The 14,571-nt window shown below is 38.7% G+C and overlaps 1 protein-coding gene across 1 annotated transcript in view; it reads right to left on the reverse strand.

The window, feature by feature from the left end:
• The window catches only part of NCKAP5 (NCK associated protein 5), a 643,822-nt gene extending 640,514 nt beyond the window's left edge, over positions 1–3,308 (reverse strand). The window contains exon 1 of the mRNA XM_081341973.1: positions 3,222–3,308. Coding sequence (XP_081198099.1) covers positions 3,222–3,290 — 69 coding nt within the window. The 5' untranslated portion in view covers positions 3,291–3,308. The remainder of the gene's footprint in view (positions 1–3,221) is intronic.
• Between the last annotated feature and the right edge of the window lie 11,263 nt (positions 3,309–14,571).

Consider the following 14,571-nt stretch of genomic DNA (forward strand, 5'->3'; position numbering starts at 1 on the left):
GAGGTCCTGCTCAAAAGCAATTGACAGTAGTAGCCAAGACGGCCTTCACACAGATTCATCTAGTGCCATGAGGTCCTTGATGCTCTGTGAGCTTGGTAGTTTTTTGTGGTTTTTTTGCAGTCATTTCATGATTAAACTAAGCAATATCAGTGCATCTAGTGCACCAGCTCTGTCTGCTATTGGACCAAGAGGCCCTCCAAAGAGTCTTGTGTGCTTGGTTATCTTTAGAGAGGACTATTACAATGTGGTCTCTATAAGCCTGAACTTGAAGAACAGTTGGAAGCTACTGAATGTGGCAGGGTAGGCAGTACAATAATGGGCATGCCTAAATATGCCCACATGACACCACTGTTGTAGAAGATGTATTGGCTGCCAGTTAGCTTCCAGGAACAATTAAAGATGCTGGTTGCAACATATAAAGACTTTCATGTCATAGGATCTGACTATTTGATGAAGCACCTATCCCTTCTATGATTAGGCAAAGAGGGAGCCCATCAGGTCTACGGTATTAATCCTTCTCATTAAACAATGCCATCAGTTGGGACTTAAGAAGTACACTTTCTTTAATTTTGTTTTTACTGTTCTATTGTTTGTTGCTTTTCATGCTGTAAGTCATCAAGACTCTTAGGAAGTCAGGCAATTTCTAAACATATAAACAAATGTATTAATAATAATATCAATAAAATGTATTGATATATTAATAATGTGACTATACAGCTTTCTCTCCCATTCTACAATACACATTGCCAAAGCTAGGTAGAAAGCTGACTGAGCAATCATCCTTTGTGCACCCAAGCAAGATCAGCATGTCACCTCGTTGTGTTCTTAATTTTTCTGCTCTGAATTTCTCTGCTTTTGAAAGCAAGCATTCACTTATTAAAATATCTCAGTAGAAAGAAGCCCCGAGGAGGTGGGAAAAAAAATCCCTATCTACTCTCCTATGATGTTGCTGCTGCTGTTAATTCCAGAGATCTTCCTTTAGGCCAAGACTGGAACTACTTATGATGCTGGTGCTGACCAACTTTTTTTTTTCTGGGACCAAAATCAGTCTCGTTGGGGAAAAATATGTTTGCGTGTGTATGTGTAGATTGTGTTGACTGAGACCGAAAGGCAGAAAGTTCATCCTGCTGGAACGGTTCTATTTCTGATGCAGAAAGGAGACACCCTGGATTGTCACCTCTCCTTTCCATACTGACAAGGATTTCACCACCAGCAAAAAGTTTCATATGACCTTCCCACATTTGTGCTTTGAAAATTCACTCCACGTGCCAGCTGTGATATGAAACACTGACCTTGAGAGACCGACTTTTTTATTTTTTATTTTTTTAAAGGAAAAGACTCTACTGTTGCTTTTTGGAAGCCAACCAATTCCCAGTGCAAGTAGAACTGGGCTGCACTTCCCCAAATATGAAGGAAGCTGTGCGGGATTGCTGGGGATTCGAAGTTTTCTTATTGCCCCACTCCTCTTTCTTTAGATTCAGGTGCATCCCACTAACTTGGCTGAAGCTTGCTCTGCTGACAATACATTCAACAGTGTTATCCATATTCCAGCCATTACATCGAGCAAGAAAAATGTCAGAACGTGCTGCAATTCTCAGGAGCATTGTGATAACATCCAGCTCCACCTTGAATGCTCTTCCAAAGAACACTCACATGACATGACTTAAAAGGAATTTTGCATATATTTTTTCCTCCTGTCTGTTAAGGAACCCATTAATTTAAAAGTGTGCCTCAAAGCACTGGGCAAGTTTCCCAGGGCTCTCCCACTCCCATTCCCCCCCCCCCAAATATTGTGAACTTTTTTGGAAAACACCTTGAGATTGGATGTGCTGACAACTCAAAGGGATGTTTCTCCATTTGCTTCAGAGTTTGACAATGATTATGTGCAAATGGATGTTTCTTTTAAGCAGCAATGTAGAAACATGTATATGCTTGCAGGGTGAGGCATAGCTTAAATATATCTCATTTAGATAATGAGTGAGGGAGTTTCAGCATTCAACAGAACTACACTACTGACTTAACACCAAAGACCATTCAGACTAACCTCTGTGTAGATCAGGGGTCTTCAAACTTGTGCCTGGCTGAGGAATTGTGGGAGTTGAAGTCCACGAGTCATAAAAGGGCCAAGTTTGAAGACCCCTGGTGTAGATACTGAACACAATAGAATTAATAAAAGAGAATATTTGTAACTCAGGGTTGAATTGTAGGGTTGCCTGGTGTCCCTTCTAAGCTTGGTTGTCTTCTTGCAGAAGCTTCATTAGTCAACAAGGTAACATCATCAGTGCTAACTCAGAGAGCATCACAGGAGACCACAAATAGAATTGTTGCTAAGCAAATATACAGTAGAAAGCAGCAAGCTATTCACAGGTCCACTGCACATGCCTTATCATGTGTGAAGCACACTGAATTCACTAAATAAGATTTTAGATTCCACTTTTGTCCTCCACTATCAAATTCATTATTGACATATACAGAGTCATTCTCCCATAAAATGACCCGGCCCAAGTTTGCCAGCAAAAGGCAGCCAATATCAAAGATTATCCATATCTTTCTTTATGAATAAAAAGGTACCCTTCATTTTTTTACTGCAGGTTGATACAATGTCATTGAACAAAGCATGATTTTTTTCTCTTGAAATGCTGATTTAGAGCATCATTATTAGCACCATTCACAGCTGAATTGCACAATATGCATTAATATCTACTTCAATGTAGGTCAGCAACCATCTCTTGCAATTTCTCTGCACAGTAGGATGGAACAGAGTCATGAACTGGGAGTGAGCAATTTTTCAAGTGGGAGATGTTACCTAGGAACTTTGCACAGAACATTAAAAACAAACATGTCTTTAAAAAAGTAACTAAACAATTAACTAATTTACTGAGATGTTGTGAAGCTGCTAAATCTCATGGGTTTAGCAATCTCAGTATAGCATACTGGCCTACCATGGGATCTCATGAGATTAAGTGATCTTCTGATATTCCATCCAGCAATTGTTTTGATTTTTTTTAAATATGCTTTGGGGAATAGTATTTAAGGGCAGAGGCACCACAGGTAGCACATTGCTGAGTTTAGGATTAGACTCCCTAAAATCAATGCGACTTAAGATGTCAATATGTATTCAATTTACTAACATTATATAAATTTTGAAAAAGCTGAGCCATTAGCACACACAGACATACACACAGACAAATCTAGAAGCACAGAAATATTTTTATGCTCACCATGAGTCTGCTATCCAGGGAGAATCTCTTCCCAAACTCCTTTTTTACTATTTGCTGCTTTTTATCCATGTCTATAATGTTCTTTGTTGGAAATACCGTGTATCTGCAATTTTCACTGGGAAGAAAATAAAAATACGTTTTATATATATAAAAAATAAACTTATCAAAATAATATTACATCTCTCTCTCTGACTGTGTATCTATCTCCCCACCTCCCTATCTATCTTCCTCCCTATTTATTTATTTAGCGTATGGCTGGTCACACACAGAATTAAAAGCACTTCATATTTACAAGTTAGAACAGTTAAAACAATTTTTTTTAAAAAAGAAGCAATTATAAAACCTAAGAGGAAAACAGAAATAACATTTCAGAGTTTAATGTCGAGTTTGGAGATCCAGTCAGTAGCTGCCGTTGTTACGCAGAGGAAGTCCTTAAAATCTCCTGGGTATCTTCTATTAGTGCATTCCCTAACTATACTGTATGTTGGATAGTCTGTCGGGGAGCCCCACAATCACATTGTGCTGAAGGTGTCTTTCCCCATTTATACAGAGAATCGGCACATACCCCATGAGTCATTCTAATTCTATTGTATGTCACCCATATGTGTCGGGGTAGATTAAATCCTGGAGGTATAGTATTAGGATTAATATGCTCAGAAATATCTTGGGAGGTATAGCTACTCCATGCTTCCATCCACTTTTGTATAGTGCTCTGATGTTCGGCCAGCAGCTTAAGCGCTGTGAGGAGTGGTGGATTTCTTGACTTTAATCGACATTTTAAGAGATCAGAGGTATAAGCATGAATGGGTAGAGAGGAGTTTAGCAGGATCTTACTATACTCCCGAATGAGAGCTTCTTGTCGTTGTAAGTGCGGGGGAAGTATGCAGCTAAGAACTGGCAGCCAGTGAATAGGTGTAGATTTTATGCACCCACTAATTAATCTCATCGTATGGTTGAGTTGAACATCAACAAGTCTTGTATGTGAGCTGTTTATCCATACAGGTGCGCAGTATTCCGCTACAGAGTAGCAAAGCCCAAGGGCTGCGCAACGAAGAGTTGGAGCTGAAGCTCCCCAAGTTGTTCTGCATAGTTTTTGCAGAATGTTGTTTCTGCTGTTAACTTTGGCAGCCATATTCTGAATATGTTTTTTAAAAGACAGGGTCCTGTATAAGGTGACCCCCAGATATTTTGGAGTTGCCTCATATGGGAGCAATTTGTTATTTAGGTATACATTGAGTTCTCTTTTTGCCAGTTTATTATTAAGGTGGAAACATGATGTGACTGAAGTAGGTCTATATATTTCATTCTTCTTAGTCATCTTGATATATTTAAGAGCTGTAAGTACAACAGATCTCTCTAGCCCATTTACCATAGTGTACAAAACAAATAACATTCAGAGTTAAGGATGTGCAGATCAACAACTATTGAGGGTTCTCATTTCTAAGTGGCTACTTGCCTGGTAGTCATTAGGCAAAGTGAAATTCCTCTCCTTCTCCACTGTGGAGAAGGAACGTCTCAGAACATCCAGAAGCAGTTGGCATCTTCAGCAGGCCATCAGCTCTAGCTTATTTGCTTAAGAGGTCCACCATACAAATAGTGCAACTTCAGAGAATCAAGAACATGAACAGATGCATGTGAACTTTAATGAGGAGATGCTTTAATTAGTAATTCATTAGGTTTCAGTGAACAGTGACAAGGACTTCAGGCAAGTTAGTGATCATTGAGTTTTTGAATAAAATTCCCCATACAAATCAACTCAGGCATTGGAGGTTTCTAACATTGTCTCAGAGTCTCTTCAATGAACGTACTATTAAATGTGGCTTTGAACCTAGGGCTCCTTGCTTATGAAAGGTATTCAATGGTAGGATTCAGCTGGTTCGCACCACTTTGGCAGAACCGGTAGCTAATTTTTTGTTGCCCAGGCCCAGAATAGAGAACTGGTTGTTCACATATTTGAATCCCACCACTGAAGCTACTCTAGGATTTTCATTGAGTCCCGTTTCTGATATTAGAGGAGAGCGTATACAGTGAGTTACAATTCCCCTTGCAGAAAAGATCTCACTAATGGTTTCTTATTTGTTGTAAATCTAGTTATAACTATGTAAGTATCATTTGTTTCCATTTATTTATTTGCAATGCTTATGATATACTCGATCCTAAAGAATTCTAGGCATACAGCAATACAGAAAATTAAAAAGGATATAAGCATAAAATCCCAAACTTAAAGGTAGGGATGAATGCCCCACTCAGGACCTCTAGGAGTCAAGACTGGAATAATATAAGCTTACAGAATATTATCAACATTAGACAGCGTACACCTTTGAGGGAAAGGGGGCTGTTACAGAGGTGGAGCTCATCTAGTTTAGAGTTTTTTCAACCTCAGCAACTTTAAGATGTGTGGAGTTCAGTGCTGGCTGGGGAATTCTGGGAGTTGAAGTCAACACACCTTAAAGTTGCTGAGTTGAAAAACACAAATCTAGTTTGTATTTTGTAAATCTCATAAGGGGTAAATCTCAATGGGATTTCTTAAGATGATCACACCAGATTCAACCCTGACTAGCCATTCTGTGATACTTTACATGTGCAGGAAAAGGTCCCCATCATGGAATTATAAAATGCAGTGTCATATGCCGCAGGGATACATGGAAGTATTTTTATATTAAAGATGCAGAATCTAAAATGCTGTAAAATATACTAGAGGGAGCACTTATCAAAGGCAGCAATAGGAAACTAGATTCTCCTTTCCCTTGATCTACTCTGGTTCTTCTCTTTCAGCAACTGATGGGTCTGGCCCAAACTGTATAAATATTAGGTTGAGAGGTTTGCTTTGAATATATGTATAGTAAAATAAGAGCAAAGTCTTCCTTCCCCAGGGGCAGTCAGCTGCTAGCAGGGAGGGGTTTACTTTCCTCCCTTCGAAGAGATACTCATAGTTGCAGATGACTTGCTGCCATCTGCCAGGAAATGAATGAAAATGTAAATTTTAAAAAAATGCTCATGAACCACATTCACAGTCCATAATTCTCCTACACTTTGTGTCATCAACTCATTTTGCTTGCCTCATCTACATTCGGTTATTTCAAAAGAAAAGGCAGAGAGGAAGAAAATAAGAACAGTAACTTTAGGAAATATTTTTGGTGAAAGGAAATGTGGATAAATACTTTAATTTCTCTTCAGAAAAAAGAAATTGTAATCAGGTTTCCCTTACAGTCTGGTTGATCAGTGGCCAAATAGCCACCGATTAAATATTAATTTAGTCTCCACATAAAGATTAATATTGAATGCATTTCATTCAGTAGAAACTGAATAAAGAATAATTCCTAGTTTATATATCAAATGCAAACAAAATATAAATGGTTCGCTTGATTGATTAGGTTTGCAGATTGCATTCAGTCACAATGTGGTTTGTTTGTTATTGACTGTGTTAAGTATGGCTTATTCAACAAACTATAGTTAATCAAATCATGTCTGAACACATGGAATAATCCAAGTTATTCTCTCACTTTGCTACTTCTTTAGTGTTTTTAATGGTCTATGGCAGTGGCAGTAGATATTTTACATAGCTTGTATAGTATTTGCCATTACAACTTAAATAGAAATATTCAAGAGTATTCTGTTACATCATTCTTTTCTTCAAGTGGTAGAATCATGAAGCAATACACTGGCATCTTCAGTTCATAATTTATATGATTCTATTTCATATGAAAATATTTGAAAATTAAGGTTTGCTTTAAGGCAGGGGTAGGCATGCTAGCTCAGGAATTCAAGGAGTTGAAGTTCACAGGTTGTAAAGCAATAGCAATAGCACTTAGACCAGGGGTTTTCAAATGTGGCCCTTTTATGACTTGTGGACTTCAACTCCCAGAATTCCTCAGCCAAGTCTGAAGACCCCTGACTCTGACTTATATACCACTTCATTATGCTTTCCAGCCCTCTCTAAGCAGTTCACAGTGTCAGCATATTGCCGCAATAATCTGGGTCCTCCTTTTACTGACCTCAGAACAATGGAAAGCTCAGTCAACCTTGAGCTGGTGATAATTGAACTGCTGACAGTGGGCAGAATTAGGTAGTTTTCAAATTGAGCTTGTCTTTGGTAATTTCACATTCTCCTCCCCATATAGTTTTCTCAGGGACTATATAGAAGTAGCTTTCTATATGGATTTACTCTAAGGGTTTTCAGCTTTCTAGTGTCACCTAAAGACCTGAATTCCCATCCAAGGAGTAGCCAGGTCCAGCCTGCTTAATTTTTCAAGATTAGCAAAGTTGGGTTAGATACTGCCACCAGCTAGACTTGGCTTGTTTTATTAGTAACGGTGATGCAGGCTGTTAAATAGCTCATAGTTCTGCCAATTGGAATATTAGCCTGTAACCCAAAGAACAGCACTTAAGATTCAGACCACATGAGCAGTGGATATAAGCTACTCCTACAAGATTGCTGTTCAACGACTAAAATCAAATATGAAAAAGTTGATGATGAACAGGTGTCTGCATAAATAAAGTGCTACACATATCATTGTAAATCTACCAGAATCTCATTCATCATCATCATCATCATCATCATCATCATCATCAGTTGGAAGGGACCTTGGAGGTCATCTAGTCCAACCCCCTGCTCAGGCAGGAAACCCTATAACATTTCAGACAAATGGCTGTCCAGTCTCTTCTTAAAAACTACCAGTGTTGGAGCATTCACCACTTCTAGAGGCAGGTTGTTCCACTGGTTAATTGTTCTAACTGTCAGGAAGTTTCTCCTTAGTTCTAGGTTGCTTCTCTCCTTGACTAGTTTCCATCCATTGCTTCTTGTCCTGCTTTCAGGTCCTTTGGAGAATAACTTGACTCCCTCTTCTTTGTGGCAGCCCCTGAGATATTGGAACACTGCTATCATGTCACCCCTCACCCTTTCTCTTCGTTAAAGTACACATACCCAATTCCAGCAACTGTTCCCTATATGTTTTAGCCTCCAGTCCCCTAATCATCTTTGTTGCTCTTCTCTGTACCCTTTCTAGAGTCTTGACATCTTTTTTACATTGTGGTGACCAAAACTGGATGCAGTATTCCAGGTGTGGCCTTACCAAAGCATTGTAAAGTGGTATTAGTACTTCACTTGATCTTGATTGTATCCCTCTGTTAATGCAGCCTAGCACTGTGTTGGCTTTTTTGGCAGCTGCAGCACACTGTTGGCTCATATTGAAGTGATTGTCTACTAGGACTCCGAGATCCCTCTCACAGTTACTACTATTGAACAAGGTACCACCTATACTCTACCTGTGCATTTGATTTTTCCTGCCTAAATGTAGAACCTTACTTTTTTCACCATTGAATTTCATTTTGTTAGATAGCGCCCAGTGTTCGAGTCTGTCCAGATCCTCCTGTATTTTAAGCCTATCTTCTGGAGTATTGGCTATTCCTGCCAGCTTGGTGTCGTCTGCAAATTTGATGAGTTCCCCATCTATCCCCTCATCCAAATCGTTAATGAAGATATTGAAGAGCACTGGGCCCAGAACAGAGCCCTGGGGCACCCCACTACACACTTCCCTCCATGTACTGTAGATGCAGTTCCATTGAGGACCACACACTGAGTACGGCCTATCAGCCAGCTATGAATCCATCTGGTGGTGATGCTATCTAACCCACAATTTTCTATCTTATCAAGTAGTAGGTTGTGATCTACTTTATCAAATGCCTTACTGAAGTCCAAGTAAATTATATCTACAGCATTCCTCTGGTCTAGTAGTTTTGTCACTTGGTCAAAGAATGCAATAAGGTTTGTCTGGCACGATCTGTTTTTGACAAACCCATGTTGACTTTTAGTGATGACTTTGTTTGCATCAAGGTGTTCACTGATTTGTTGTTTGATTATCTTTTCCAGAATCTTCCCAGGTATTGAGGTCAGGCTGATAGGTCTGAAGTTTCCTGGATCTATTTTTTCCCTTTTTTGAAGATGGGAACTACATCAGCTTTCTTCCAGTCCTCTGGTAGTTCCCCAGTGCTCCAGGATCTTTGAAAAATATAGTTCAGTGGTTCTGAGATCACGTCTGCCAGTTCCTTCAGAACTTTGGGGTGTAATCCATCTGGTCCTGGTGATTTGAACTTGTCTAGGCTGGACAGGTGTTCACTTACCATTTTCTTGCCTATCTTAACTTGCGTTTCTATTCTGTTTTTTATGGCACTGGTTTTGGTAGGTTGGACTGTTTTTTCCCTTTGTGTAAAGACAAATGCAAAAAACAAGTTAAATAATTCTGCTTTCTCCCTATTGCTTGTCACCTTCTTGCCACTTTCCCCTACTAATAGACCAATCATTTCCTTAACTTTTTTCTTGTTTTTTATATGTTGAAAGAAGCTTTTTTTTGTTATTTTTGACTTTGGTCGCAAGCCTTAGTTCATTTTGAGACTTAGCTTTCCTCACTTCATCTTTGCAAGCACCAGCTATTTGCTGATATTCTGACTTAGTTATGTGTCCCTCTTTCCAATTCTTATACTTGTCCTTTTTATCTTTCAATTTATCAGAGAGTTCTTTATGCAGCCATGCTGGTTTCTTTTGAGAGCTGTTATTTTTCTTCTTTGTTGGTATTGTACTAGACTGGGCCTTTATTATCTCACTTTTCAAAATTTCCCAAGCTTCTTGAGTTGTTTTCCCCTTTAGGATTCTCATCCATGGAATTCTTCCCAAGGTCTCTCTAAGTTTATTGAAATTAGCTCTTTTAAAGTCCAAGACTCTAGTTTGGCTGTATTCTATTGCTTGTGCTTCCATAATGTTGAATTCCAATATTGCATGATCACTTACCCCAAAGGTTCTTGTGGCTTCGACATTTTCTATCATTTCATCTCTGTTTGTGAGAATTAAATCCAATATGGCTAATCCCCTAGTTCCCTTCTCTACTTTTTGGGAGAGAAAGATGTCTGCTAGGTTTGTCAGAAATCTGTTTGATCTTCCACTTGGTGCAGAGTTTGTCTCCCAGTTGATATCAGAGTAATTAAAGTCCCCCATTACTATTGCGATGTGCTTCTTACATACCTTAGTTAGCTGACTAACAAAAAGTTCATTTATTTCCTCTGCTTGGTTGGGCGGCCTATAGTATACACCTATGGCAATGTCATTTTCCCCCCTTTTATATTGACCCAAATGCATTCAAGTTTACAGTTTTCGTCATTGTTGTGCTCTATTTCTGTAGAGATAAAGTTATTTCTTATATATAACTCCCCTTATCTCCCTACCATATATTTCAAGGCCATTCAGAAGAATCTTGATTTCAGTTTTAAATAGGTAGAAGGTCACTATGTTGTAAAACCCCAATACACGAGACTTTCCATTTCATAAATCGAAAAGGCCACCATTAACTTTATTTTGTGTTTAGTGTAGAAAATAGCAGTGACACATCCTGAAATGTTGCTAAAAGGTGATTTTCTGAATTGATTAAAGGGTAATATAATTTTATTGATGAAACTATCCTATTCTGATGCTTACAGTAACAAAGGTAGGAAACTTCAAGCTATATTTCACTGGTTCACAGTTACCCCCCCCCCAAAAGGTTGGATATATGTAGTAAAAATGTGCATATCAAAGACAACTTGGGCATTGTCAGATCTTGTTTCAGGTATATAATATGCTCATTTATAGTTTTCCTTCACTGAGAATCACAAGAGTTTTCTCTACAACAGATATATCAATAATTTGATAAATGCTAAGAAGTTCCCAATCACACTCAGTATGCAGTTTTATCCTATGTATTGCCAAGATATCCTTATCTGTTGATGTTGAACATAGTTTCAGAAATCCTGAAGTTTGCACAACATTGCTGAATGCTATCAAAGTCATAAGGAAAATCTATGTGAGTAACCAATCAAACTTTATTATGGATTGAATTCTAATTATGAGTAACAGTTTGCTGGACAACATAGCAACATACATTCAACTACAATCATAGGTCTGTACAATTAAGGTTCACTGCAGAAGACAAAAACAAGTTGGAATTGTGTATCGATCAGATGATAAATAATTTGTGTTGATTCTTGATGGAAACATACTCTTGGAATGTTTTTGATGCCAAAGGACTGGGATTTTTTTTTCTAAAGTTAGAATTAAAAGGAGAAGTATAGCAAGCTATAATATTCCTCTGCACGTATTCAGAAGTGAATCCCACTGATTCAAAGTAATGGGATACATTATATAGTTGCAAACTTAGAACAGGTCAGCTGTAGACTCGATGAACTTTATCTCTGGACTCTACAGAGGGCTGAAATTTAATATGCAGACTGAAAGTGATCCATGTTATTTATTTATTTCTGCACAATGCTGAATGTTGCCCATTCCAAACACTCCAAAGGATTTTTGAATATTCAAGTGACACCAGCTCATATAATAACAGAAAAAGAGTTCAATGGTTGTGATCAGAACCCTGGTTGGCTCAGTGGTTAGAATGCAGTACTGGAGACTACTTCTGCTGACTGCTGGCTGCCAGCAGTTCGGCAATTCGATCCTGACCAGTTCAAGGTTGACTCAACCTTCCATCCTTCCGAGGTTGGTAAAATGAGGACCCAGATTGTTGGGGGCAATTAGCTGACTCCGTAAACAGCTTAGAGAGGGCTGTGAAGCAGTATATAAATCCAAGTGCTAATGCTATTAGATTATGAAAGGAGCTTTGTCAGACACACACACACCCGGGGTGTGTACACAGCATTTCATCTTATAGCAATTAATAGGTTGAATCTAGAAAGATCTCAAACAAGAAATCAAGGTAGCCACCTTCCTCCATTTTTCCTCCATGTATCTAGTTTGTATAACATAAGTAATACTCCTTCCTCCCCTTATTTTCTATTTCCAATTTTCTATTTTCCCCACAACGACACTGCGAGGTCTGAAAGAGACTGACTGGTTCAAGGGCACGCAGCTCATTTTCATAGCTAAGGTAACACTAGAACTCACTGCCTCCCATTCTTTAGCCTGATGCCTTAACCACTACACCAGACTGGACCAGTTTTAAACCATCCCTAACTGTGCTGGATTAATATTATGTTTCTCCCTTATTCCCACAGTCTCCAAGGATATTCACAACAGGTACTGTATATTATTTATCAGCTTTTTTCACCCATTACATGGAGAGTGTGGGTGGGGCTGGGAACAGAGGTGAGAATGATGACAGCAACTTTCATGCCGATATAGGTCCTTGCCAGCTCAAGGATGGGTGGAAAGCATTTCAGCTCAACAGTGCAGACAAGTTCTTGGATGCTGATGATGGCAGCGGCCCAGTTGCCGAGATAGGAGAGGCAAAGAGAAAATGCTTGAAAGACCAGAAGGAATGTCTTTCTAATATCTTCTGCTTTCCAACATCTATCACGTACCATTGGTGCTTTATCTATCTAATAAGAGGCCACATCTGGCTAAGGTAACAAATAGATGGACGTTGTCTGTTTCCTGCTAAAATGGAACTCCTGTATTACTTTTTCCTTGGTTTCACACCTGATTTGCAATCTATGCAAACAGTTTTATAAGTAATACGTCTCTCTCTTCTGCAAGTACATCAGAAGCAATAATGTCTTCTTAAGTGCAGAGGGGAGAAAGCTAAGTAGGCAATTATAGGTGTATTTTATAGCCATTGTGTTTGCAAATACATAAACTATGCTAACACTTAGCTAATACAATGAGAAGGAAATTGTGAATCAGATAACAATCACTGTAAACAAATTGAAGTGCCGTGTTCATTATCCATGTAGCTGTTCATGCCAGGAACAGTGTTGCCAGGTGAAAGAGCGGAAACCAAATCATGCAGAAAACCGTTTCATCATAACATAAAGACAATTATAACATCTGTTAATCTTTTGTGCCAGATGTAATTAGGTTCTATGGAGAAGTCACCCCTTAAGGATGATTCCTTTAGCATCTGTTCAAAGGACAAACAATTGTGGGTGGGTAATAAATGACCCTTTACAAGCAAGCAGTAAAATGTGCATATAGCGTGAAGTATAAACAGATCACTTTCAGAAAAAGCCAGTGTTTTAGCTTAACTCTTTACTGAAAAAATTCCGGAGTACCAACAGAATCAGTATCGCTAGGCCCTGTGTATACGATTCACATCCATTAAAAGTACGTGAATCATAAAAGGTAATGCTTTTCTTTGTCCTTCGTTGTTTACTGTTGACATAGGCTTCTAATCTAAAAAGTTCAGCTAGTAATTTTATCACTTCCCCCCCCCCCCCAAATATGCCTATCTATACAGGTAGTCCTTGACTTACAACCACAATTGAACCCATTTTTTTTCATTGCCAAGCCAGACTATCTATACAGGTAGTCCTTGACTTACAACCACAATTGAACCCATTTTTTTTCGTTGCCAAGCCAGACTGGTGTTAAGTGAGTTTTGCCCCATTTTCTAACCTTTCTCACCATAGTTGTTAAGTGAATCACATGGTTGTTAAGTGAACCTGGATTCCCCACTAGCTTTCCTTGCCAGAAGGTCGCAAAAAAAGGATCACAAGACCCTGGGACACTGCAACGGTCATAATTATGAGTCAATTGCCAAGCATCTGAATTTTGATCCTGTGACCAAAAGTTGAGAACCAGTCATAAGACACTTTTTTTAGAGCCATTGTCACTAAATGAATGATTTTATGTTGAGGATCTACCTATGTAGTCCTTTATTGATTGGATAAAGCAGTTATTCACAGAAAGATTATACTTGGGAATTCCTTTGCTTGTTTTTTTGTTAAATTACAAATTTTCTTCTAATTTAGTTCAATGAAAACATTTCCACATTAACTACAAATAATACTGGTTTCCTATTTTTCTTTTTTTTAAAAAAAATCAAAGCCATCAAATACCCGGTACAAATCCTGTCCTTTAAAATGCTTATAAAGGTAAATATTTATTTAAATTACCTATTGCCATATTATTCAGCTTAACGTGGCCCTCTGGTGGCAATACTCACCTCCAAATTCTACCAGCAAAAGTGTCTTTTAAAAGGACTTAGTGTGAGCAGATTTACTCCAGGACAGGAAGCAAACTCATTTTAAAAAATGAGGGTTTCTCTCTCTCTCTCTCTCTCTCTCTCTCTCTCTCTCTCTCTCTCTCTCTCTCTCTCTCTCTCTCTCTCTCTCTCTCTCTCTCTCTCTCTCTCTCTCTCTCTCTCTCTCTCTCTCTCTCTCTCTCTCTCTCTCTCTCTCTCTCTCTGTGTGTGTGTGTGTGTGTGTGTGCGCGTGTGTGATGAATATGGAAAGTTGTCTGCTTACCTACTTTTTGAAACAAATGTTGAATGGCCAAACTGAAATCTACAACACAATTGAATTCAGAGCTGTCTCACAGTTTAGAGATCCTGTCTTTGAAAAGACACACTTGTGATGCTTATGGTGCCATGGA

The sequence above is a fragment of the Vipera berus genome (genome assembly GCF_964194415.1).
Source record: "Vipera berus genome assembly, chromosome: 1".
NCBI lineage: Eukaryota > Metazoa > Chordata > Lepidosauria > Squamata > Viperidae > Vipera > Vipera berus.